Source organism: Pipra filicauda, unplaced genomic scaffold, assembly GCF_003945595.2.
Source record: "Pipra filicauda isolate LSUMZ 115617 unplaced genomic scaffold, ASM394559v2 scaffold96_size2947999_pilon, whole genome shotgun sequence".
NCBI lineage: Eukaryota > Metazoa > Chordata > Aves > Passeriformes > Pipridae > Pipra > Pipra filicauda.
In genome coordinates this window covers 1,908,695-1,935,955 of record NW_024105164.1, presented here as the reverse complement: position 1 = coordinate 1,935,955, position 27,261 = coordinate 1,908,695, and the positions used below count along the sequence as shown (strand labels likewise).

At 38.0% G+C, this 27,261-nt stretch overlaps 1 protein-coding gene across 1 annotated transcript in view; it reads right to left on the bottom strand.

Annotated features, from left to right (window-relative positions):
* Positions 1-27,032, bottom strand: part of TM9SF3 (transmembrane 9 superfamily member 3) — a 43,770-nt gene extending 16,738 nt beyond the window's left edge. The window contains exons 1-9 of the mRNA XM_027719365.2: positions 26,910-27,032; positions 18,609-18,804; positions 15,387-15,509; positions 11,195-11,355; positions 8,318-8,395; positions 7,247-7,378; positions 6,551-6,717; positions 3,869-3,963; positions 1,872-2,002 (exon numbers count right to left, since the gene is read on the bottom strand). Of these exons, the coding sequence (XP_027575166.1) occupies positions 1,872-2,002; positions 3,869-3,963; positions 6,551-6,717; positions 7,247-7,378; positions 8,318-8,395; positions 11,195-11,355; positions 15,387-15,509; positions 18,609-18,804; positions 26,910-26,987 (1,161 nt within the window). The 5' untranslated portion in view covers positions 26,988-27,032. The remainder of the gene's footprint in view (positions 1-1,871; positions 2,003-3,868; positions 3,964-6,550; positions 6,718-7,246; positions 7,379-8,317; positions 8,396-11,194; positions 11,356-15,386; positions 15,510-18,608; positions 18,805-26,909) is intronic.
* Between the last annotated feature and the right edge of the window lie 229 nt (positions 27,033-27,261).

Below are 27,261 nucleotides of genomic sequence, written 5' to 3'. Positions count from 1 at the left end.
CCGATTCATAACCTGCTCGCCTGCTAACTCTGCTCTAGTTTTATTGCCACAGTCACAATGATTCAAACACTCTCATAAAACCTTGTGAACGTTAAAATCACTGTGTATGGAGTCCTAACATTCTGGTTAAGTGACCCCTGAAGATTTATATATCCATTTGCTTTTGCTTGCACGTTCCCATGATCTCAAAATACAAATCAGTTGAACAAATTCACAAGAAAAACTTCAGCACAGGTGGATTTCCCTTCCCTCAGCATTCCTGGCCTCCAAATGGGAATACAAGTGAGAAATGGGATACCATAACGGCTTGCTCAGCAGTAAAACAGAGCCTCTTCGCACATATCAAAGATCAGGGCTGTAAACTTTTATGACAGTATTGTACATGGCTGCTAGTGTAAGAAAAAAAAAACAATACAGTATTGCTTTGGGGCACTGACCAACTAATACAAACATATTCAAAGATAGAATGTTAGTCTAATTTCTTGAAGAAGAAAACCAGAAAAAAAAAAGGTGAAGAGTTTATAAACATGTTTAGCTTTATATTATATTTAGTTTTGCAAATGTTATATGTATATAACATATAATAATAATTATATATATTATATTTGATTTTGTAACAATGAATTCAATGTAAAAAGTTGATATTTAGGCATGCATTGAAAATACTGTTAATAAGGAGATGACTAGATTCAGCAACGTACATCTAATGACTCTTCCATCAGTAAAAAATTATTGAAAGTCTTTCCCTGAAACTGAGAATTGTCTGTCTTCTTATTATCAGTTATAATGTCTATCACATTCATTCATTAAAAATGTGAAATATTTTCAGTCACGTACTGAATTCAATTATATCCCAAATAATACAATCAATAAGATAGAACTTGTGATACTAAGCTTCATTTTGTGGTAGATTTAAACTAAGAAGAAATCCAAGGTCACTCAAAAATCTCTGAATGGTCTGAACAACGTAACATATCACAAAAACTGATATGCAAAGAAGAAATCTATAAAAAATGTTACATTCCAAGATTTGCTACAGATATTGAAAAGAAAACAAGACTCCCTGTATGAAGATATTTTTATAAGTTAACAGTGGTATTGCACAAAACTAGAAAAAGCAATTTTATGATGCATATTTCAAAAAAATTTCTGCTCTAAAATAATACCCCTTGCAAGACCAAACAGAAATTCTGCTGAAGTGGCAAGTGATTATTTCCTACATTGTATTCACAGGATTATTTGAGGTTGCTTGAAAGGGCCAACATGACAAACAAAATCCCGACAAAAGACACAAGAAATAAAGACAGCCATCATGATTAAATGAAAAAGTAATCCAACCAGCATAGTTTTTCAAGTGATTGGGTAAATTTAGAGACACAAGACCATAACTGGATATTAAATAACACTACACAAAGTGAGAACAGCGAGTCATTTTCGTAAAGACAGATCTCCTCAGAATGTCTTATCTCATATTGTTGCCTGATAATTTATTTTTATTTTTCTGCTTGCTTGCTATGACTTGGAAGTAGCTTTCATTTGGAATCCTTTTGTATTTCATTTTAGATTATAACCAGTTTGCATTGGCCATCCAGAAGAAAATTCAAATTGTTAACTTCCCATGTTTTTAAAACACTAAGCTTGAACACAAAGCAGAAGTATCATTTTAAGCAGAGAGAAGATTGGGTTTGGCATCCAGCAGCTGTTACTATTGTGATTAAAATGAATTATACTTGAAGCACCTTAAACCCCTCCTACAATAAATTTCTAACTAGGAAGATAAAGCTATGACTCATAATTGTATTTAGATTAAAAAAACCCTGTAGTTTTCTGTCTCTACAGTGGTGATTAAATTCTCCAATAAAATGACTCACCATGGTTCCAAATGGTATAGCTCTTGAAGCATGATAATAGATGGCAATGAAGTTAATGAAGAAGGCAGTTCCACACACCATTGCTGGAATGAGGAAGGCTCCGATGAACATCTGCTTTATCCATCGCCTTCCTGTAAGAGGGGACATTCCAATGAGACTGGTGACACACAGCGTGTTTTGTTTAAAAATGTATTAGCAAGCTCTCCAGGATTTAGATGCTAGACTACTTCTCCCAGAAAAAAGGTGAAAGAAATAAATATCAACATACTATATCAATACAAGAGCCAAGAGTGACTCCCGGTCACTCACAAGATGCAGCACATGAATCAATTAGTAGGCCAGGTGAACAGATAGGAAGAGCGATACAGCTGAAGAACAGCATATGCTGACTAAGCTGGCCAAAGGAGCTGGGGTATGAAACCTAAGTGTGTATGTAGGCTGCAGATTAGTAGAGACAGAGACAGCAGAACTGGCCCTGTGCAGAGCCTGCTCACACTCCGAGAGCACAGGAGAGCTCAGCACTGCTCCCAGGACAACTTGGCTCTACAGCTGCTTCCTGGCAGCACCTGCTCCGCGTTGTCTTGACCCAAATAAACTGCTTCCACACATTCAGGATGCATTAAGGAACTGGCTATCCCTGGTATACAGCAAACTGCCACAGCATTTAGCACACAGCAGAATTGAACTCTTGACATCTTCAACAGCAGAAAAGGTAGAAAGAAAGTGATTTCAAAACCCCAAGCACCAAGGGAACAGCGACACTTGTTAGCAGTTATTACTAAGTTTAGAGCTCCCTAAGGAGCTCAAAGAAACCCTCTTGGGCAATGCCTTAAAAATTTGCACTTTCTTTTTATGCTCTTAAATACTGTCTATAATTAAATTTAATACACCATAATATTAATATGCAGTAAATAAAAACAATCAAAATATAGCTTTTTTTTTTTCAAGACCATCATACGTATTTTCACCATAAGCCAACATAATCAGCATTTCACAGCTTGATATGTTTGATCTGTAAAAAAAACAGGCAAATCTGGCTCAACTATACAGTATGGTACATTTCAGACCAGCAACCCTTATCTGCCTAGATCTGTTTTTGTAGAAATTGCTAGGTTTATAAACAAGCCACATGAAAAGAAACATCTAGCCTCCAAACTCAAGAGTACAGCCAAGATTGAATACTAACAAGTACATCAGGCTACAAAGATATAAATTTTCTTTTGTGAACTTCCCAGAATTATTTTTTCTAAAGTACTCTAGAAGGTAATAGATATTGATTACTCTTTTATTGCAGCATAGGGAATGGATGAAGCTAGTGGACTGCAAGGATCTAACTGGTCATAGCTCAGAGGCACAGTGGGGAGCATTTGAAGACAGCCTGCCCATATCTGCTACGTCGATTTTATTTGGCTTCTGCTCTCTACTGATGCTCATTTTGATTTGCAAAGTATAAAGTCAAGTACATAGTGGAAAGCAGAATAACCTTCTTTAAAAGATGATATAAACAGTTTTTCCCATCCCCAATTAATGGTAATAATAGTAAATAATCTATATTCATCTTTTTCGTAGCCTCACATAACCCCCTAGTACCTACAGAAGAGGACCGTGTAGGAGTCATCTGGAGAAGATGACATGAGCTGTTTAACAGTGTGTAACAGAAAAGGGAGAGGCTATTAAACTCTGGATGTCTTGAGCCAAACAATTATATACAAGAGTATAACAAGCAATTCTTAAGTCACAACTGTTAACAGTTTTTCAGCTCTTATTACTTTTAAATTAACCTAAGACTTCAGTTACCTCTTTAGAAAGTGCAGCCAATACTGAGTAGATAATATGAAAGTTAAATATACTCAAAATGGTTTTTTATTCAGAATTTAATGGATTCCATCTGAATGACCTAACTCCATGAGGACACTTCTATATTGGCGCAAATCAGAAAATAATAACTTCTCCATTTAACAATACAATGAAAATGCTGAAACATGAAAACAATTTACCTCCTTGTCTAGCATAAAGGCTTCCTCCAAAATATCCATTCACTGGTGATGTCGCAGCATAAACAAATATAGCTGTGCTAAGCATTGATCCTCTCCTACAAGAAGGGATTTTTTTGGTAAATGGCATATAAAACCAAACATGATTAGAGCAAAAAAAATACTGCAAGGCATGTATTTTTAGCAGAAGCAGTTATTTAATATTTTTATGTAATACAAAAATTTAACAGTGCTTAAATTGGGAAATCTGCATGAGAATGAGAATCCAAAGCTTTTGTCCAACCCAAATTCAATGTGGGAAAAAGAGTTTTGACATACTACATTCTTTTCTAACATGCATTTATTTTCACTGGAGTACAAACATTTCCCCTCTGATAAAAATATTCTGACATTTGGATGTGTGTACTTTGTGTATAAATAACTATTTACATGACAAACATTAAGCCTAAGATTCAACTGCAAATAAAATGTGAAAAGGCCAGTATTAAAAAAATATACTAAGACTGTGAATAATGTTTCTGCCAGCCCTCAGAAATTAACTTTTAAGACAGAAAGTGTTCATCTTGCAGAAAATTAGATTTAGAAACTATAAATACTATAATGAAGTCACACATCAGCATTGAGTAGTGCAATCAGAAGAACTTAGTAATTTTTAAATTATCGCCTCATTAAATGTTGGAGTACTCATTTTGGCATAATTTTTCTGAAATTTTACAGCCAAAGGTAATAATTTTAAATCACAAAAGCCATTTCCAAATACATTTTTTAAATTCATGTCTAAGAATAGCAAGATATAAATGTTATTAATTAAAATACAGTTGTTTCCCCACATCCCTCTGCTATTCTTCAACAGCAAATAGCAGTAGGTTTTCAGACAGCTTGCTGTACTTTCTTCAAAGTAGTTCTGAGAGATTCTAGTCTACTGCCATTTTGGTTTTTGAGGCACCACTACTGGATGTTTGCTGTACTCAAAGAAGAAATCTTTAGCACTTAGGCTTCCATGACTGCATGACCAAAGCAAATATATCTGATGGTCACACACACTGAAGATTGCTTTACTAACATTTGCTTCTTAAAATCTTCTCCTGACTTAACACAATTTAGAAACATGCAAAACTCCAAAGACCAGGTACAGTCTGAAGTGGCACATGTAAAACCAGGCTACCAGTAAAAAGACCAGAGTTGTTAATCTAAAATTATCTCAAAATTTCTTATTTCTGAGCTTACTCACATTTCAAATACTCTAATGAAAATGCTTCTCAAAACACAAACCAGTATTAATAAATTAATAACTGACATGACCAAATTTCACTGTGAGACTTTTAGTTGGCATCAGCTGCATGATGGCTAGGAGTTTAACAGACTTGAAGAACAGTGACAGGCAATCATTCTTGAAATTCTGGTTTACAGCCTTCTTCACTCACATCGCTATTTTCCTAAATAAATTGTCTGCACTAGATTTGGTCAAATTGTTCCATTACATTTGACCAGAATTAAATTCACTTTGAAAGTGATAGAAAGGCCTATCACAATAAAAGACTAAGTGCACATATCTTTTTTAAAATTACTGTTCTGACACATTCCACAATTGCCATTACTAACTTACAGCTTCCCTACAGTGCACAAACATTCTAAAATGGTTTAATTTCCTCTGAAGGGCTGATATGCTGCACAATTAGAAGTGTGCATGTACACCTATACAGAAATATAACCATGGGGCACAAGGAGGGGAATAACACCATACGAAAAATGGAAATATGCCAAGATGCTGGTAACTACAGAGTGGCTTTTTACATACACCATTAAAAGGCAGCTAAATTCAAAAACAAGAGTTCTCTCTAGTGGCACATTAGAAGTATTACAACTTGTTAAAATCAATAGTTACAGGTGAAATTCAAGAAGAACAGAGATTTGAAAGTTTAGTCATTGCTTAAAACAAAGCACTTGTAAGAAAATAACCAACCAGAAAAAAAAAAAACCAAGTAAACCAAAACACAAACGAGTAACCCAAAAATCTCTAGAGATAAAAGGCAAAGAAGAAAACAGGTGAATTGCAAGTAGTGTGTTAAATTTAAATTTGAGTACTATTTGTTTGTTTTAAATGAATTCTCTCCAGTCAGGACCACAGCCCACCTATTGCTGGAGGAGGTTTCACATCAACACAGGCCGAGCACTGTGTTCAAAAGAGCTTCAGAAAGTACATCTCCATTCCTGAGAAGACTTGTGGATAAGATTGACTTAATGCATTGTCAGTAGCAAACAGGACTATTCACAACAGAATACACTCTTACTTCAGCCTTTACAGGACATGGTAGGGAATATAGGGTAAGAAATACAGTAATATCTTGTCCATCTGGATGAAACCAGGGATAAAATATGTACCTTTTAACATTTATTTCCCATATCATCTACATCTGACTCTGCAGAACAACAAACTACTTTCATAATAAATCATGCAAAAAGTAAGCATTAAAAGAGAAAATCAAAGCAGACCAACTCATGTGATAACAGTAGGACAAAGTTTCATTACAAATTAAAAGATCACTTCTTAATATCACATCTGATCTACAGAGAATGACTAAAGACTCTCAAACACTTTTTTCAGGCCAGTTAGAACTGAATTTCTGTAATTATTTTGTTCATTTAAACATTTATATATGGAAGACATGACACAATTATACTTACTCTGTGTATAAATCTTCTATCATTGCAACAACAATGACTATAAGAGACACAGCAAAAATTTGACAGCCAGAACCAATAAGCGATGAAAATATTAGAGGATGACTGGATGGTCTAAACACATCTCCATGGACCTGCTTCCACCCATACTCATCACCTAGATCTCTGTCCTGGGAACAACAACAACAAATTTTAAGTCTAGTCATGACAATTAATGACAAACACACGAGCTAGATATAAACAAAAGGTCTGATTTATTAAAGCAACTTCAAGTGCAAGTGTGTCTTCTCTTCTGAATGCATCAAACCCAGGAGAAAAGTTTACTTTTCAGATGCTTATGGAAGACAACAAAAAATGACTACTGGAATGTACGATGCAGTAAAATCTATCAGAATCCCTCCCTGTCCCTAAATCCTCTGAAGTATTTAGGAGTATATGCAGGCTTACACTACCAAATCAGAATGGACTTCATTTAACCTAAGGCTGGATACGAACATTAACACAGTGACTATGGAAGAATTTTGGGTTGCAACCTAGGAGCATGTTATAAAGAAAACCAGCAACACTTTCAAGACACACAAAAGGCAGTTTTCTGTCCAACTGAGGAAAGCCATTCAGAGCTCCTAACACAATGAATGTATGACAAGAAAACAACAAGCCTTAAAAAAAAAGTTTTTAAAACATGAACACAGATCTTACCATATCATCCATTTCTTCCTCCTTGCTGTATCTTGCATAATCTTTTCGCAAAGTTCTCATTAATATCATAGACACTAAGCCAACCAGAAAGATCACCATCATAAAAGAATTGAAAATTGAAAACCAGTGAATCTACAAAAAGAAAACACACCCTTAAGGTTTAGAACTGTAAATGTGTTTCAAATTGTTCCAATAAGGATAAATGCCTAGCAGGACAGCTTGTCAGCACCAGCTAAGTAACAATAAACCATACTGTAAGTAAGACTACAGTTTCAGAAAGTCACTCAAAAACTGGCACATGAAGCTTTTCAGGAGCCAGCCTTGCCCATGACAAAGTTATCACAGCTTAGCTAAGTAGCAGCTAATTTTGAACAACTGGCTGTGCATGCTCCCTTGGTAAACACAAGGCAACACGATGTACTGCTGCCTTCCTGGAGAAGAAGTTTAAGTAGCAAAAGAGATGCTCACAGCCAAAAAGTCAAAAGAACTATTGCTTTGCACAGGATCAAAATGTGCAGCAGCATTATTTTTCCTCTGACAAGCATAACTTCTGGTTTTCACTGGACTCCAAACAGAATGAGAAATCTCTACTTTCAGAAAGTTGCACAGCTCACTATATCACCCTTAAGGAGACTACAACCCCAGATTTAAACTATCACAACTGATACCACCAACTGCTTTAGGCTAATGCCTTTTGCTTTGCATTTACTTCATAAAGAAGCATACCTAGGGCCAACTGCAGTTATTCAGCCTACACGGTTGCACAGTTTCCCTGAAGCTTCATTGCTTCTCATCATGTGAATATATCTTCTTGAACTGCCATGTATATTCTGCAAGTCTGAAGCTTGCCTGCATACTTACTGAAGCACTCTAAAAGACTGGAGACATCCTTTTTTTTAGCAACAACACTGCCACTTAAAAACTAGACCTAAATCCCCCTGTTTCATTGCCCCAGAACACCTGGGACATCTGAAAAACCAAAGGTGTCATCCAAAAATTCCATGACATCTTCTGAACTAAAGCAACCATTTCAAAGGGTTATTTTGTAAGGTTTCTTAGAACAATACATACTCTGTGTTGAAAGAAAGATGGGTCAAGATATTTGTCAAATCGGTCTTCGAACTTCACATCTGATTTCTTCCATTTCACCTAGAGAGAGAAAAGTTTACATTTTAAAAGCTCATTATAGTATGTTCATCTATACTCACATGCTGAAACCCAGAAGGCATATTAAAAACCACCCACTTCAGATGTTTTTTTCAGTATGAATCCAGGTTTTGGCAAAACCAACGGAATGATTTTCTTAAAGACTGGCATCTACAGGTCATACATGGAATGAACATCAGCCACCTTTCCTCATGGATCTATGCTCGTATATGCTTATGTGTAAAAACAAGGAAGAATCGGTCTTGCACTGCCTCAGTTCTCACCGTTTCTGTGAGGCTAACCAAAGATGCAAACTTGTTGTCAAATACAACAAAGCTTTTTCATGATTATAGAAGGAGCCCATAAAGATACTCATACTGAAGGCACAAACCCCCAAATCCACCAAATGTTCTTATTTTTCAGTTTTGTAAAATGAATAGTTCAAAGATGATGTTTTTTCCCCACAGGAGATACTTGTAAAACCTTTGAAAACTCCTCCCAAATTTCCTCAAGATTTCAGAACAAAGGTTAAAGAAAGAAAGCATGTTTAAATATGTTCGAGAATGACATGCTAGAAAGCACTTGATTTTTTTTTCAGTTTGTTGGGGTTTTTTTTTGCTGGCAGCACATTGCCTTTTCTCAACATTTCCATGTGCTGCATTTTATGAAGCAAGGCTTGTGGAGAACATCGCCAGTGTTCACTGAGCAATAACAACACCGTGTGCTTCTGCTCCCCCAAAGGCAGCTGAACTCTGTTTGGCTACCATGAACTGCAACTGGTATTTAGTGAAATCACCTGTACCTAAATTCTCTGAGTACAGTGCCCAAGGAAAAAGATGCAGTCTAGCAGAAGTGTGGGAAATGAGACAATATAACAAAAGATTTAAAACAGATGCCAATAGGAAAAAAAGGGCATGAACTGAGATACAAGCCCGCTGGAAAGGAACTGGATAAAAGAGATCAAGCTGGACCCTAATAGACAGACATCAAAATTTTAAAAGCTTACAAAACTAAAAGCTGCAGCCCAAAACCTGTAAGACCACAGGATTCTGCAATCTAGACACTTCAACTGCCAACAAATAACTCTGACCAGCTGGAAAAGTATGTGTTTATGGACATACTATCACAGGGTAACAGGATATTACTGCTATCATTTACTCCACAAGCTGCATAGAGGACTCCTTTGAATTTGGAAAATTTAATCGTATTAATTAAATATATGGTGCTAATACAGTAGCACAAAGTATTTTTGAGAATTTTTGCAAGATTTATTTTATTTCTGAAACTGCATTAAAAAATTAAAACAAGCCTATCCTAAAATTTTTTTCAAAAGCATGCCAAAATTTAAAAATATCAGGATTTTCAGTGATATTGAAACAAATGCAGCCCCCTTGTGCCTATCTTTTTAAAACACATGAGAAGCAACTATCCTTTCCAACATGTTCTCTTACTGAGTATAGAAGAAAGTAGATTAAATGTAGATTAAATACCCCAATCGCTCACCACCATCCTGAGACAGACTAAAAAACCCGAAGACTTGAGTACTACTCACTTTGAGGTTTGATATGAATGTTCTTCAGCTCAAATTCCAAACTTATTCAAGATTAGTAGCTCAAAACATTAATAGCTTTCAACATTTTGTTAAGCAGATACATTTCTCATTAGAGCATCTGTCACTATGAAGCAGTGCTTAGAACAAATCCACCAGAGACAATCTGTGAATTAAACAGCACACACAGGCCAGCCCAGCAATTGCCCAGTGGTGCCAACAGAACTGGATAGGTAAGTCTTGAGCTTTGTACACTAAAAAGTATTTTAAGAGAACATCTAATGTTATTTTCATTACTGGTAGCTACTCAGTGCTGTCCAACTTAAAATTCAGAGCAAATGGACTTCACAATGCTGGTGGAATTTGAAATAGCAAATTTCAGAATTTCTACTATTGAATTTCTACTATAGTGTAAATGTAATTCTAAAAAGCACATACAAAACCTAATTATCTGCACTTCAAACTATACAACTTACTCAGCACAAGATCACTGTAATAGCAGCAAGAATATCCTCTGAAATAAAATCTTATGCTGACATCTGCTGCTAACACATGGTAGAAAAGCAATGCATTAAGAACTAGTTTCAGTATACAAATGTGGTGAACATGACAAGTGAATCATTACAGATTTAAGTAACATCAACTAAATAAGGAGGAAAACTGAAAAATTGTTATCTCAATCAGTAAATGTTGTTTATTCATTACCTTTTATGACAGCAATTCAATATAATAGAAGAGAGGTTCAGAAAAAAACCTTATAACCTCATTAATAAGGTTATATAAATAAGAAATTTCTACTGGAATTGCAAAAAGAAAATAAGCTTTGACAGTAATGGCTTGCAAAGCATAAAGGCTTACAGTGGGGTTTTGCCCTAGCTCAGAATCCAGTTCAACTCTACGATGCAAATGTCAGAGGTCCAAACATGAAGAAAATGTGTATCTACTTGAGGGTCCTCTATACTTCTAGTCTCCCTACCTTTTGGGACACCTTCCTTTCCCACCAAAACATATTCTGCAGATAATAGAAGCTTCAGCGTGTTTGGAGTGCTTCAAAAATCATAATTTTATATTTGTTATTAATAAATCTACCAAGGTTTTTCAGTAATTAAACAAAATATTTGAAGGAGTGAAGAGGCATCTTCCTCTAATATAGCCCAATGTAGCAATACATACTGTAAGTATAGAAGTACCTATTTCTGAGCTATTTCACCATGCAGAATTTCTTATCACAGGTGCATCACCAAATTACTTACTGAATATGACATCTGGATTTTTGTGTTTGGTACCAATTTCACCTTTCCTTCACTGGTCAGATTGACATCTACAATTCTATTTCCATTGTAACCAATTTCAAGTTTTTTGTAAGTCCAAAGGTAATAATCTTCTCCATTTTCATCTGCTTCTCCAACAATCCCTGCATAGGAAACAAGTTTAAGCATCTATTACAGGTATGTTTTCAGATATTGTGCATTTATTTTTAAAAAATATGCATTATGAAAGTTTTGCCAGCTAAAAAATGCAACATAACTAAAGAAAACACAGAAGATATTATGCTCTTCTTTTCCACTCTAATACCTGGATTATCGTCAATCCACAGGTCTCTCCAAGAATTTTGTAATGGCATTAAACGAAAAGGCATGCAGCTACAAACACTGCAGAAGATGCAACAACAGTTCCTCTACCTTTATCATTCTTACCAGATAAACAACTAGCTAAATACAGATCCAATATCCCTGAAGACAACTTAGCCAAGACCTCTATAATTCCAATCTCCCATCTACCTCTTAACTTTTTTTTCTTCCTCTTAAAAATTTTACTTTCACTCTGTAATCCTCTTTAGCTGACTCCCCAACACATGCTTTTTGCTCTCATTTGCACACAGGTTTCCACTGCTTGCCAAGAATGTGTATTTGTAAGAAATTCTTTCCTGTGAGGGTGGTGAGGCACTGGAACAAATCGCCCAGGGAAGTTGTGGATGCCCAATCCCTGGAAGTGTTCAAGGTCAGGTTGGATGGAGCTCTGAGCAACCTGATTTAGTGAAATGTGTCCCTGCCTATGGCAGGGGGGTTGAAACTAGATGATCTTTACGGTCCTATCCAACTCAAACCATTCTGTGATTAAGTTCATTTTCAGTAAGCTAATGCAAAATGTCTCATCTACTACAGAAAAATTCCAGAGACTGTACCATGCTGCAGAGAAAAAAAAAGTCTAGCAATCACCAAGTTCACAGGCTACAAGTGTCACCTTTGATATCAAGACCATCATACCAAAGATCACATACAAGATGTACAAGATGGAAACTCACAGTAAAAGCAGCACTCAAGATATACAAAGGTGGGGGGAATGGGAGAACAAGTAGGTGAAGGATATAGAACAGGCTATCACAAAGCAGCAGGTATATGAAGGAATGGCACTTGTGCATCACCTGTGTTTTTTAATTTGCAAAGTGGTGTTTTTCTGTCATGTTTTTTACTTGTGCTCATCTGTCAGGATTGCCTTGTATATGCCATCCACACGGCACACGTGCCAGTTTGTACCTGTGCCATACAGCCCAGCACCTGGCATACCATCTGGGCCCACGGTATTATCCAAAACCATGGCAACGTAGACCTCTAAATTACCTAAAAGGACATTCTGATCAATCACTCCCTGAAGGAGTGAACTAACACAAGTGCCTCATATACTTAGGGAATGTCCAGAAACAGTCAAGCCTTGTCTCTCCACTGTGGGACAGCAATTCAGGAAAAAACATAAAATGGAATCATTTTATCTGAATGCACTTAGCAAAAGATATTTTTCTTTAGTATCTGCCACCACTTTATGAGCCACTAGGCAGGTCTATCCAACACACTCAAAAAGAGCAGCAAAATGGCACAGCCACATGTACAGTATCACTCATGCCACATTCATAGCAGAAATATTTACAATAAAAACTGTGCAATGAGCAGCAAGTCTCAGTGCCACAATTATTGCAGATAAGCCATACTCACAGTTTCCTAAACTGTACTTGGAACACAAAGATCCAAAAGAGTCATTCAGACTTGCAGATAAACACTTCTGATCAGTTCAGGTGCATCCACTCCTTTCTCAGCGCCCCATCAAGAACTGAACAATTTTTCTGAATGAAAGACTGGCTAATATTGATTGACCAATCTGCTAGTTCTGCTAGTTCTACCTAACCCTCACAGACAGACCAAAATTGTCAGCACTGCTTGCTTTCACACCTGATATCAAATTGCATCCTTGCATAATATTACCAATACTTATGATGCTGCAGTCAATCTATTACATGCCACAGCTTGAGGTCCTCCTTCCCAACAACTACCAAAACCAGCCTCTTGATATCTTACAAAGATGATACCTAGATTCTACATGTTTGTTAGCTGATTTCTTGGGCATACAAAGCATACTACTGAAAAACATCAAAAACACTGGAATCACAGGAAAACAGATTTTTTAGCTGAGAGCATAAAATTCAGTCAATGTATACAAGATTTAGTAAGTAGGTTTGTTCTTTGGCATTTGAGGTGATAAAACATGACCAGAAAAATCAATCCTAAAAAAGAAAGCCACACAGGACTCCAAAGAATTTAGCTTAGCATCCATCATCCTTCGGCAATCCAAAGCCTACATGTCTGCCACTAGCCTAGAAAAATCATTCACTGATCTTTTGCTGAAAAGTCAAAACCCTAAAAAATATTGCAGCAACAACTGTCACTCATGCATGCTTTTAAAAAGCCTACCAGCAATTACACAAGCAGTTCAGTAAAGGCCACGTACAGCAATTCAGGTCTACTCCAAGCCCTGCCACAGACCTGTTATACAAAATAAGTAAATCAGCTGAAATGAATAAAATCAATATAAAAGTACTTCTCTTGTCAAGCAAAAATATTCACATTAAAACACAAAACAACAACAAAAAATCCAACAACAAAACCAAACCAACAAATAAAAACCAACCAACCAAAAAAGAACCTTCCTGACTACCAGATAAATAATAAATAAATAAATCTATAAAATGCTAATGTTTCTGTCTGGGGCTCATGTTCATTTGTTCATTAGACAGATACCTTCTAGAACCAATTAAAATTATAAGAGCTAAAAAAAAAAGTCCCCTTTGTCAGAATGAATGAACGATGGGTAGCATTATTCATACCACCTATCAAAGGACTTTTCTCACACAACTTGAACCATATTTTTGTAGGTGTTGCAGGATTTTGTTTATTTTGGGCAGGTTTACCTCTTTCATTGATCACAGGCAACAAAAACCTTACCTTAACAAAACATTTTTCATTTCCTTTCAGTTTATACCTACAACTGGGAGATTAGGGCTGGGGGAGTCTGACTGCTATCAATGCAAAGTGCAATCTGCAGAGCACTCTTTACTAGGAATATGATTACAAGTTACAAAGGAGTAACAAAACACAGAGACCTTAGGAGACAATGGCATTAAGGATACACACATTTTTATTCAAGACACAAGTATTGTGGGCTTATTCTAAGACCAGATAATAATACTCAGCACAAGTAATTTTAAGAATTGTAAAAAAACCAGTAAAATAAAACTCCTTCATGTAAACACAAACTACACAAGCAAAACCGTTAAAAGCCACTAAACTACCATGAAAGTAAACCAAATAGTTCTTGTGTTAGCAGTAAAGAAAAGCAGCAGCAAAATAAAGTTTAAACTCTGAAATAGTTTTATGACAGTTGCTATTCATGAACACAATAACATGGACCTTACATGTAGCTTATCTAACTAACACTCAAACATTTTAAAGAATTTAACCCTAAGAACTTGCTATTATTAAATCAGTGCTCAAGAAACAAAACAGCTTTTCATTGGTTTTGTAATTCATTAGTATAAGCCATCCTACTGGTCTTTCAATGCAAAAATCCCTCAATTTATTTCAAAGAATCATAGAATATGCTGAGTTGGAAGGGACTCATCAGGATCATTGAGTTCAACTCCTGGTCCTGCACAGTATGATCCATGAATCACACTGTGTGCCTGAGAGCATTGTCCAAACGCTTTTTGAACTCTTGTCAGGCTCGGTGCTGTGACCGCTTCCCTGAGGAGCCTGTTCCAGTGCTCAACCACCATCTGGGTGAAAACCTTTTTCCTGATACCCAACCTAACCTGACTCCCTCCCCTGACTCAGTTCCATGCCACTTCCTTGAGTCCTGTCACTGGTCATGAGAGTGAAGAGATCAGCACCCTCCCCTCCGCTGCCCCTCATGAGGATGTTGAAGACCACAAGGAGGTCTGACCTCAGTCTCCTCTTCTCTAGGCTATATTATTTGGTTTTACATTCTTGTGAATTTGGTTTACATGTATGTTTTATGTTCTTGTAACAAAGCTTAGTCATTAAATGACTCCACGAAACCCACTAGTACAGTACTCAGGTAGGTGTAATCCAGTTATTTATACATAATATCACTCACCCCATATTGGCAAGTCATCAATATACATCTGGTACCAATAGTGATTTTTGATAGCATACACAAATGCATCTCTTCTTCCTTTGTCCAAGTCAACTTCACAGTAAGTAGTCTGCATTACATCGTCTGCAAAAAATTAAAGCACAGGTAAAGATTTATTAATGAGCTGGCTGAAAGCAAAGGCAAACCAAGCAAATGGAGGAATGGACACTGATGAAGCCTTCAAGCCATTTTGGCTATCCTCAAGTAGGTAACAAAAAAGGACATTTAAAAAGGAACCATTAAAGCAATTACATGATTGTTTTCATAAATCTACTCTTTCACATGCAGAAGCTTCCCACAGATTGGATATGAAAAGGTTTCAAAGTATCCTTTTGCTACTTCACCCATACTAAATTAAGATCCATTAGCTCATGGAAGATTTACCCAAATAGATCATGAGACCTCTTCTACTTTAACAAGAGGTATGAAATTATTAACAAATACCTAAGACTTTGTACAATATTATCTATTTTAGTACAATAACTCCCACTATTTTGAAAATAAAATAAATCCACCTCTTTGAGTCAGAAAGCTATTCTTCCCCATCTACAATTCATAAGTCATTCTTTCAAATCCCAGTTTCCTTCCCTAATATTTCCTTCTCAAGTGAAAAAAAGACATGTTGACAAGAATTCAGGCAGCAACAGATTTAGAGACAAGTCCCCTCTCATGCACATCTTAGTAAAATTTTCTTCACTCTGCAAATAGTGAAACACAGTGAATGTAAAGAATTCCAGCTTCCCCTCAGCTCTTTTTGTCATCACTGGAATTGAGGACTCATTTCTGGTAGATAAAATATCAAAGGCCATCATCAAGATAGTACAATCAAATCTGGATCAAGTATATTACAAGTTACTCCAGGGCACATACACAAAACCCCAGCAGCATCATTAGAAACAATCTCATTCAATTCTCACGAAACACAGGCACGACATTACATATGGTACAGGATGTCACCCTCAGCCACACTACACGGGTACAGTTTCTCTCACCTCCCCCTAAAACAAGTGAATGAAGACAAGTGTTCCTTTCACCAGCCACTGAGAACGCTGAAGCTGTCATTTAGTTACAGGACAGGATTAGATGGTTAAGCTTAAATCCACTGTGTTCAATGATTAAATGAAAGAAGCTTAGAACACCATGGCTGGGGAACCTGATGTCTACTTCATTATAGCTTTATGAGATCAAAAGTTTTGCATGTGTTAGAGAGTTCTTAGCAGGGTGTGTATCCAAGAGGAATGTGACATTAAAGGTATGTTTTGTGTTGTGTCTACATCAGGGATGCCAAAGAGGTAACATGTGCTATGTAATACAGCTTCAATAACGTCTTGTAGCTCATTAAGCAAATTTTTAAAAAGCATGAAAGCATGACTCATTAAAAAAGTGTGCTTAGCCAAATTTCAAATTTCCTATGAACAGAGATCAATTGGGTTTTATTCAAACTTGCAAACCATATAAACCCTCATTATATCTGACCACCTCCTAGTACAACACTGAACATCAGCCTGAACGGCTGCCCTTTATTCAGGAGGTGTTGCAGAAGGAAGTCTGGGCAAAGAGTTCTCCATTAGAGGTATGGTCATTTAGTAACACTTCCCAACAAGTGTAAAATTCAAGTATGTTAAAAAATCCTTTTTCTCTTTAAATTAACCTTGTCTAAATGGCACTGTATGGCAATATCAAAAATTAATTTTCCAACTGAAGTCACTACGATACCAATGTTCAATATATTTAATAATTTACTAGGTCTCAGGTGTAACAGAGGATGTCAATCCAAATACTTGAATAAAGAACCTGACATATTAATTAAGAAGCATTATTACCCTAGATTTAGCTTGACAAGTAAATTAAGCCAGCTTAAAGTTATATTACAATGTATGTTAATAATTCATTACTTTATTCACACAGATATTTATACAGATTTGATGCCTGTGATAAAAGAACAATATAATTCATACTGTAACAGAAGGGAAATCCAGCTATCTTGTAAGATTGCAGGTATCCTTTCATATGACACATTTTTAAATACAAAAAGAAACACTGATTTATGGGTTCTTGAATATACTGTGGTTTTGCCCCACTAGTCAGTACTGTGAGAATTCAAGTGCTAACTTCCACTCTCAGAAGAACACATTTTTGCAGAACCATAATTTTTTTATTCTAGTTCAAAAATACAGGCAATGCCCAGTGATTCAACTGCCAGTTTTACTTACACAGTTTAGTATTTCAGTTAGTAACAGCTGCAGCCTAAATAATTCTTTGAATATGATGAACAACATGCAGCTTCATGCTTATTGCTGTACAGTCAAACCATGTTGAGAATGGAACTGTTTTTTATTGCAGAAGCTATTTTATTAGAACAATTCCACTTCACCTTTACTCACCCTAAAGGATAAAATCCTAGAAGTATAAAATTCAAATCTAATTTTATTTTGTAAACTCGTACAACACTCATTTAAAGAGAAAAAAATGCCTGTAATTGTTAGTCTTGCCATAATCCCAAACACACATAAGGAAAAGCATGGTTACCTGTTAACTTAGAACTCAGATATGATTCACACATTTATGAAGAAAATCCGTACAAGTTTATTATTGAATGGGACTTGAGCAGCTCTTAATTTACTTCAGCTGCAGGTTTTAGATACTCAACACTCCTTGAAGCCATATCTTATTCTTAAGGCCCTGTGAATCCATTGGTACCAAAACATAAGCATCTGTTTGTCAAAGGCATTTTAAATTAGACACTGACCAGAAGGATACAATAATTAACTTTGTGTTAAGGTAGAATTTTGAGATGTTGAGCCCTTGCTACTCCTTTGCAATTGCAGAGAGTCTGCAAGTACTCAATATCAGAGGAAAAATGACATCTTCAGAATTAATAATTCCAGAATATTAATTCCAGCAAATATTTAAACACTCAAACGCAAAAAAGCTTAGTTCTACTTTTTAAAATGTAATCAGTTACTTCAGAAGCACATATCTGCTGCAAGCATTTTCCTTCAAGGGCACACAGATGAAACCTTCACTGTAAACTCAAAAGCCAATCGCTGTAGACAACCTTGCAGGGTACAAGATACACTCAGTTGCTAGCAGCAACCAATTTTCAGTTCTTCTAGTTAAAAACCCCAAGTTTTAAGGGTTCATGTATATTTTAAGTGACTAAAGGCACTGTGAATTGCTTACCTTTAAATTTGATGTCGAGACCACTAAATTCCAATTCAACTCCTTGAAGTGCTTCCCCTAGGGTTTCATGGTAATGGCTGATGCTTTTTTTTGATCCCACGCAGAAGGGAAGAGAGAAGTATTTGTATGTTTCTTGGCGATTGTGGTAGGGCCCTACAGTATTCATCCATAAAACAACTTCCTCTTTATCTTGGTACTGAAAGATAAAGTTATTGAGTTAGATGAGAACCTGAGCAGAATAAAAATGTTCAAGAAGCTCTCATTCATGTTAACTAGCAGAGCGGGACTGTTGAATCACAGGCAACAGTTACATATAAGACAATTGAGCATTTTTGTCTTTGGGGTGAGAGGAATTCTAGGTAAGATTTTCAGCCTGCTTTCTAACAAAAAAAAAAAAGCTTAGTTGATTATATAGTTTCTTAGAGCCTATCTCTGAAGTATCAAAGAGAGAAGCAGAAGATGTAGAGAGCAGAAGTGGAGAAAAGCAGAAATCTCAAAAATAAATAAGCTTTTACAAATGTTGTGGAAACACATCAGTTCAAAGCAAAATTCTGCTTATCTCCACTGAGAAAAAGGAAATATCAAGTTAATGTCTTGTTATACAAGATCTCAGCAAAGAAATTAGGTAATCTACCCACGGTGACATGTATACTGTATTTTCCTAAAATGCAGCTTCCTTTCATTTTACTAATGGTATAAATTGCATTCAAAATTCCCAGAAGACTGCAATGCCTCACAGGAGACACTAAAATTAAACTGTTGCATACCTACAGGAGCCAAGAGGCAAAGAAGTCAGACAGAAGAACTGTATTTTGATGCATTTCCAACATTCTCACAGTGAAAAAAACAGAACAGCAAGCAGTCTGGTGGCTGCCATGAAATTCTTTCTGGGAACATTCACTCTTCACTTTCCACAGCTACTCTTAGCCAGAAAAATTTATTCCTTGTCTAGGAGCCAGTAATTTTTTTCAAGCCCTTATTACTTCTGAACAAAAGTATTTAAAGCCATTAATCTATCAATATTCAAATACTGCACGAATTCAGGAGAATTAAGTGATCTCAAATAATTACTTGCACTATATCTGTGTGCATCTGGATGAGGTATCAGATTTGCTGATAACTACACAAAGTCTCTCAGCCAACACAACTTCTTCACCTACTAGAACTTCAACAGAACAGGAGGGACAGTGATATAACTTTTAAGGCAAACCCCCTAATTATAACCATATATACATGAAAGCACAACCACCATATAGGTTCTGATGTTTTTAAGTACAGAAGAATAAAGTACTATTTTAAGACAAAACCACAGACACAGAACACACTGGAGAAGCAAAGAAAGTCACATGTTAGTTAGTTGTAACTATTTCATAGTGCACAACTGAAATACTGAATACAGTTATGCATCTCCCTTTTTAACAAATGAACAAAGGTTCTTCAATTCCATTTATTCTGAATAACCACAGCTGTACCATGAGGTTAACTCAGAAATAATTAGGTACATGTGGAATGCAATTAATTCTTCAGATGAGGTGTTTAAAAGTTTAACTCAAGGATTTAAACAAACATGCTTTGGAAAATAATTTAATCCCTTTAAACTAACACATCATCTCTATTACAAGCCTCATCTTTTTTGTTTACAAAGATGTACAAGCGTCATTCCAGCCGCTTATGTGAGTGATTTCCAACAAGAAACTTAAAATCTTACCTATTTCATTCTGAGCTGCAGCAGAGACCAAACATTTATCAGTTTCACAAACCTGCCCACTAGTAGAGCACACACGTCAACACTTCTGATAGACAGAATGTCAAAGAAGGATCAAAGAAAGAGTAAACAACACAGCAAGAGAAAGTAGACATTCCTCCTCTCTTCCAGCAACCAGAAAGGTTATACCAGTGCAGCACAGTTATCCAAAGAAAGTTGGGAAAGAAAGAAAAAAGAAAGAAAAATCACAGTTCCAACTCCCTCAGCCACAGCAGCAGATAGTGGAATCTGCACTTCGAATCTGCCTCTAGCTCTTGCCAAGGCAGCACGGGACAAATTGGTCCATATCTCTTCCTAGACTGTTATGTCTAGCATGTCTTCTGTTTCTTCCTCTAACAGCTGCAGAACATATTTCCAGCCCTTCCTCAAAATGGTCTTAACTTGTCAAGAGCCCACTTTAGCACTACTCCTTGTAACGAACAGCTTACATGTGAGCTCAGCTATGTCTCTGTTCAACCTTCAGTAATAGAATATGACAACATCCTTAGGTCTGTGAGTTCTTCTTTGACAGTGCCTGAATAAAGAAAGCATTGACCACTGCTATACTTAGCTGCTTGTTTCTGACCTGCTTCACACTGAGCTGGGATCTCTGCATTTTTGGAACTATAACAGAAGTGACAGAAGTGGCAGAAACCAACAGAATAAGAATATACTAGTCAAAATCTTCCTACGTTTTCTGATCCAATAATGTAACTACATTGTAATTACAACATCTGCAATAACAAAATTGGTCTTTGCTTGTCTCTTATCTGCAGTGTTTAGCCCTCCTTCAGGGCTTACAAGTTTTTCTCACAATGACTCCAAGATGCCACCAGCCTACTCCGGAGAGAAAAGGGACCAAATCAAACATAAGCAAAGAATTCAGTCTGCATTTATTACTTCCTCCTTTCTCACCCCCCCCCCCCCCCGGAACAGGACAAGAGAAATCTGTCCAGGACTGCTACATAAACAAACACAGCCCCTCAGCCAGCCCAGGTTACACCTCACTCTAAGCAGTCCTTAGTCACAGCAATTTGCAGTCCATCAGGTGCTCCCAGTGGTGTCCCCAAATCAAGGGGGCTGTTGTAAGTAAACCAGCTTAAGCAACTTCAGCCTAAATTTGGGGGTGGTGTCTAGTAAAAACTCAAGCAGATTGTCTTCTCCCTAAATTTTTTGGGGTTTGCTCATTCTCAATTATAAATATGAGCTTTCACATTTAAACACATTTCCCTGTCATGACATATCTCATCCTTATATTCTTAGCCTAGTAGTAGGGTAATTTCGTGGCAAGAACACAGTGCTATTGAAGAGTTCAAGTTCGTGGTGTTTGGGTTTTTTTGGTTGTTTGAGTTTATTTTTCATTATTTCCTTCATAATATCAAAACATCTACAACAAATAACGGTGCCAACATAAAGGAAAACTCTTATTTAGGCAAGACAAAGAACTAGAGTATCTTGTAGGACTTTACTGTCACCTCTATATGAGGACTTCTAGGTTGAGAGAAGGCTTACATACAACACACCTTTCAGCAAAAGGTCACACTGCGAGAGAGAGAATATAAAATAAGCTGAGATGAAGATAGCAAATGACAAGACAAAGAAGGTCAACAAACAAGATGCTGCAATCTGTACTGCGGTATAACTCAGCAAGCTCTTATGGTTTCGGTTCATATAAAAGGATAATATACAGCATATAGCTCAGAGATCCTAATTATATTCATAGACACAAGTGTTTAACAACTTGGTCATAGTGCCACAATTCAGAGCTCACCGCTTCCATGTATGAGAGAAGACTACAAAACACAATTTTATTTATATTTCACTTACAGTAATTTACAAAAAAATGTAGTACTCGTTCCGTAAGTTTTCCATATTTTTCTGCACTAAGCCTAGTATCAGCTCGGTACTTTCAGTAACTATATGGAGTATATAATGATCTCTTTATAGGGGCAGCCTGAAAAGTCTCAGCAGCAACACAAGTTACCTACCATACAGCTGTTACAATCTGATTAAGGGGAGATAAACCTTCAGAAACTTTTTTCTGTAATTGCCACCAGGTGGTGAAGGACTAACCTGCACCTCAAGTGCAACTACGTATCAGCTACAACCCTCATCACAGCTGGGGACATCTGTTCCAAAGCAGCACAATATGGTCACGCTGCCTGTACAGAGTGCTGGGCTGCAGAGATGTTGGGCATGTGCAAGCTAAAATCACGTCCAACCCATCTGTAGTGCTGCCTTGTTGCCTGAATAGATGGGTCTACTCTAGTCCCCTGCAGAACATTAAACTTGTATAAAGCCTGTGCTGTCTGACCTGGCCAAGTGTGGATTTCTTCCATGCAATACAACTACTGAAAAACTGGGAGTATGCACCACTTTGAGGCTTAATACAATTTCCATGTATCTATATGGTTTAAAAACTATTCCACCGTAGCAATACTGAAACTGCCTTCAGCACAGTACATGCATCTTCCTTTCCTGTTACCCAACAGGGCACTCATGATGTGGAAAGCAACTTTATGTTCTCTTTGCACAACTGCAGAAATATGCATGGTAACTCTAGAAATAAACTATTTATTCTACAAAACAATTAAGGCTAGATTAAGTCAGTATACAAAAGGTTGCAGGCAAGGATATGAGACTGTCAAGTTGTTGATGTTCTTTAAACCATGAAAGCACTTTGCAAAAAAAGATGGAGACAGGGAGAGGATTACAACTGCCAAATCTCACGTGATGATTCAGCAAAATAAATTCAAATCGAGACAGTTTCTTTCAGAAAGTATGCAATTTTATTCCTTTTCTCAAATTGAAGTTTGGAATGAGGCTTTCCAAAATGTACATCTTTCAGGGAGGAAAAAAAAGGACCAACATTATCTGTTACTGGCAGAGGAAAGCTGTAAAAGCAGGACAGAAAATACAAGGGGCAGCAAGCAAGACTCAACTGGTGAGTAATATCCCAGACTTCTAGCCCCCAGATACTCTATCAAGCACTGTCATAGTACTCAATGCTTGCAGCTTACATCCATAGCCTATTAAACTGTGGATTTCAGCCTCATGCTCTCCTTTGGACAAAGTAGGTTATTTCTAGTAACACTTCTTCATTTCTCTCTGAATTGTAGGCCTCACCAAAATGAGGGTAGAACTGTACCAGCAGCACAGTCTGAACTACTGTACAAGCAGTACTTTTACTGTTACAGTCCCCAGATGCACAAGATTGCTCAGGCACACCACATCCCGATTCCACAAAATTTATTTCACCTCTTCAAAATGGAAACGGGAGAACTTCAAAGAGGAATCAGGCTGCTCATCTGCACACAACTTCATATGCAAATAAGCGTTTTGCGTGCGCTGAAATATTTTCCACAGTGGTTCTCTAACTGACAATTCTCAGATACTATACAAAGCTCCTAATTTTATGTATTAATTTTAAACAAGCCTTACAGGCTGAGAGCTTTAATATACTTCATTGAGGTGTAGGTCAAACAAAAATGCTTTTCTCAAACATAATAAATTAGGAATTTTGCTACACGGTATAGGCTGGGGTTTGTTTATTTTTCAGTGTTTGTCTTGTGTTTCCATGCTTACAAAAGCACTGACAATTAAACTGAAGCAACGTTAAAATTTAAATGCTACCTACGCCTTAGACCATCCCCCGCAACAAAACCCCCAGGATATTTCAGAATGCTTTTATGGTTTGTCTGTTTCATCATCAACTCCACCAAGTCTAGCAAGAGAAGATGTGAAAGCAAACCAGGCAGGAGCCCACTAACCCTGTTTCTGCAGGATCAGCATACATTGTTATAAGATCACCAGCACCCCACTGATACTATTACTTCCAAAAATAAAAGGACAACTATCAAAAAATGGTGCAATACATGCAATGAGCAAGTGTATGACATGCTCTGAAGCATGACAATAAGTTAAAGTATCAGTAGACAAGTTTTCAGTTAGTTTCTGATATATTACTCTGTTCTGGTCTGAAGTTATACTACTATACTGCCTTTTGACTAAGGAGATTTTAAATGCTGTGTGAAACTCCAATTTCTCTTCACTTACTACTGATTTTTAAATACCCATTTATATTATAATTGTATTTACACTATTATCCCAAAGAAATGCAGACGTGATTTTTAAAGAAGTAATTCAAATTTAAGATAAAGGATTTAGCTCTTGGTTCAATGACACTATCCATACCTGCCACCTCCAGAAACAATAGTACTTATAGACCTAGAGCTTTGTGCAGAGTCCTCTCACAATTGCCTTTTACAATATTTGCTTGGAAGTCCTACAATTATGAAATAAAGGACACATATAAAACATTAACAGCCTATTTTCATTAATACAAAAATACATATTATAGCACACATCTGTATTATTTTATAAGTATTGTACACTATTACATATTGTAGCAGCAGCAACCACATTAAAAATATTAACCTGCTGACACAGGGCATTAAACACCTAAGACAGCACTTCTGTATGCCCAGCAGGCTCAGTACTGGTAAGGCCCTGCACATCAGCAGCTGAAAGTAAACTGTGGCAAGATGCACCGACACACCTTCACCAGACAGCCCAAGTGCCTGTGCACAAGAAGCCACACACTGGAGAGTTGATAAGGAAACGGCAGCACATAGGGATATGTATTCCCACAATAGGTCTCCAGTCTTAAAGTTACTGAAAATTTACACTTTGAGGTTACCAAATCCTAAATTTCCCCTCCACTCCTCCAAAAGTGAGTAGAGCCTCCAAAATGTAATAAAGCACCTTGATTATAGAAAAATTAATCTTCCAACTATAATCATATTTAAAACTGAAATGCATTAAAATGCAGTATTTAAGGTATATTTCCTTCAGGTTCTTAATCTCAAAATCAGCATACTACTACAAAACTCTGTTCATGTTTCATTCATGCTGCTAATGCTTCCACTCCAATCTCCCATAGAACATTAAAGCATCAAAATATCTAAGCAAGGAGACAGCCTTCTAAAAAAGGTAACTGTCTTTCTACATCAACTATTCCTGACCTATCACATGACTGGTCACTTATACTATTATCACTGAGGATCCTAATGATTTCCACAAATCAAGAAGACTTACCATAAATCACGATCAATGACAGCATGATTATTACCATCCCTCAACTGCCATATTTGAGTAATTTAGATGAAAAAAAGCGACAAGCCCTTAAAAGGAATTTGTGATTTCCACTGGTAATTGTTTAGGTAATCATTCAGAAGACTTAAAAACCATCAAAAATCACTTTTGAAGGGAGACTTCAAAACCAAATAAATTCAATGACAGCATTATGATTTTTTGTTCCCCCAGAACATTACCAATATTAATAATGAATAATCCCTCAACTAAACCAGCCTTTAAAATAAACACAGTGCTATACTGAAAACCATCTCACCTCAGCGGAAAACTAACCCTAAAAAGCAGTGTCAGCAACAAAACTGGGACCTAAGCTTGTTCAAAGAATATCTGCTCCTTGAAAGTACTCAATATTAGCCTAATTTTTCTGTCATTAACTGCAGCACTGATAAATCCCTTTCTCTTTAAAAAAAATAAAGACGATCGTATGCAGTTTTCAATTCCTCAAAAATCCATGTAATAGGGCAACTAACTAACTACTGCTTATACAAAAACTATCAATACCGTTAATCTTAGTAAGCTTACCACAGCACACCTAGAGAAAGCTGTGTCAAGAAACTGAGCAAGTGCTCGCCAGTCAGGCTGCTCAGGAGCACTGAAAGTCCTGACAGCCAGACAGACACTGTTTAATCACAGCCACACTCTTAACACGCTCTACTTGGAGCAAATGGGGATGGTTTTTGGCAAAGTCTCGTTCCAAAATCAAGTCTCAACTCATCACAGAGAACTTCCACCCTCCCACACCGAAAGCCATGGGAAATAACACTGATGTAAAACCAGAAACCGACGAAGCCCTTCCTAGAGACTCTTTTCGGGTTATACTGCAAGCACTTTAACAAAAACTATCCTCACCCCAATAGGTGAGCGCTCAAGTCAGCAGTATCGTATCACCATTTTCCTGAAGGGTCCGTGTCAGTGTCCCCATCCTGCTCTCACTTCCCAGCCCATTCCCAGCTATCCCCCCCTCTCCCAAGGCGAGCTGTCCCCCGCAGCGTGTTCCCCGTCACAGCGGGGCTGTGCTCTGCAGCGAGAGCAAACATCCTCCCGGGAGGAGCAAACAGCGCTCTCCAAACAAAGCCCGCGTACCTGCCGGGGCGTTTATCTCTCCCGGAAAAGGTGGGACACCGCGCCCGGCCGCACAAGGATGTGCAAACCGGATCAGAGAGCCCGGCGGCCCTGTCCCGAGCGCCCCGCTCACGCGAACCGGCGAGCGGGGCCCGACCCCGCGCAACCCCGACCGCCCGAGCGGCGCAGGGGGCGCGGAGGGAGCCCCGCGGGGCGGGACCCGCCCGCTCCTCCCGCGGCCGCGGCCCGTCGCCCCCCATCCCGCCCGCCGAGCCGCGCTTCCCGGGCGGCGGGGCCGTGGCCCGAGCGCCGCTCCGGAGGGAAGCCGGGCGCCGCCTCACCGTGTGCTCGTGCTCGTCGGCGCGGGCGCGCAGCGGCAGGAGCGGCAGGAGCAGCAGGAGCAGCCCCGGCGCCGCCATCTCGGGCCTCGGCGTCCCCAGCAGGCCCCGCCGCGGCACCGGCCCGCGCCCGCCGCCGACGACACTTCCGCCCCGCCCGCCACGTCACCCGCCCGCCCGCCGGAACCGCGGGGGCGCTACGGGAGCCCGGGAGCGCCGAGCGCTGCGGCCGCCGCCGGGGAGGGGCCGCGGGCGGGCACAGAGCGGGCCGGGCGGGGCCCGGAGCGCCGCGCACCCTGGGCGGCGGGGGCACTGCGGCCTCCAGCGTGAGCGCGGTCTGTTCTTACCCGGTTTA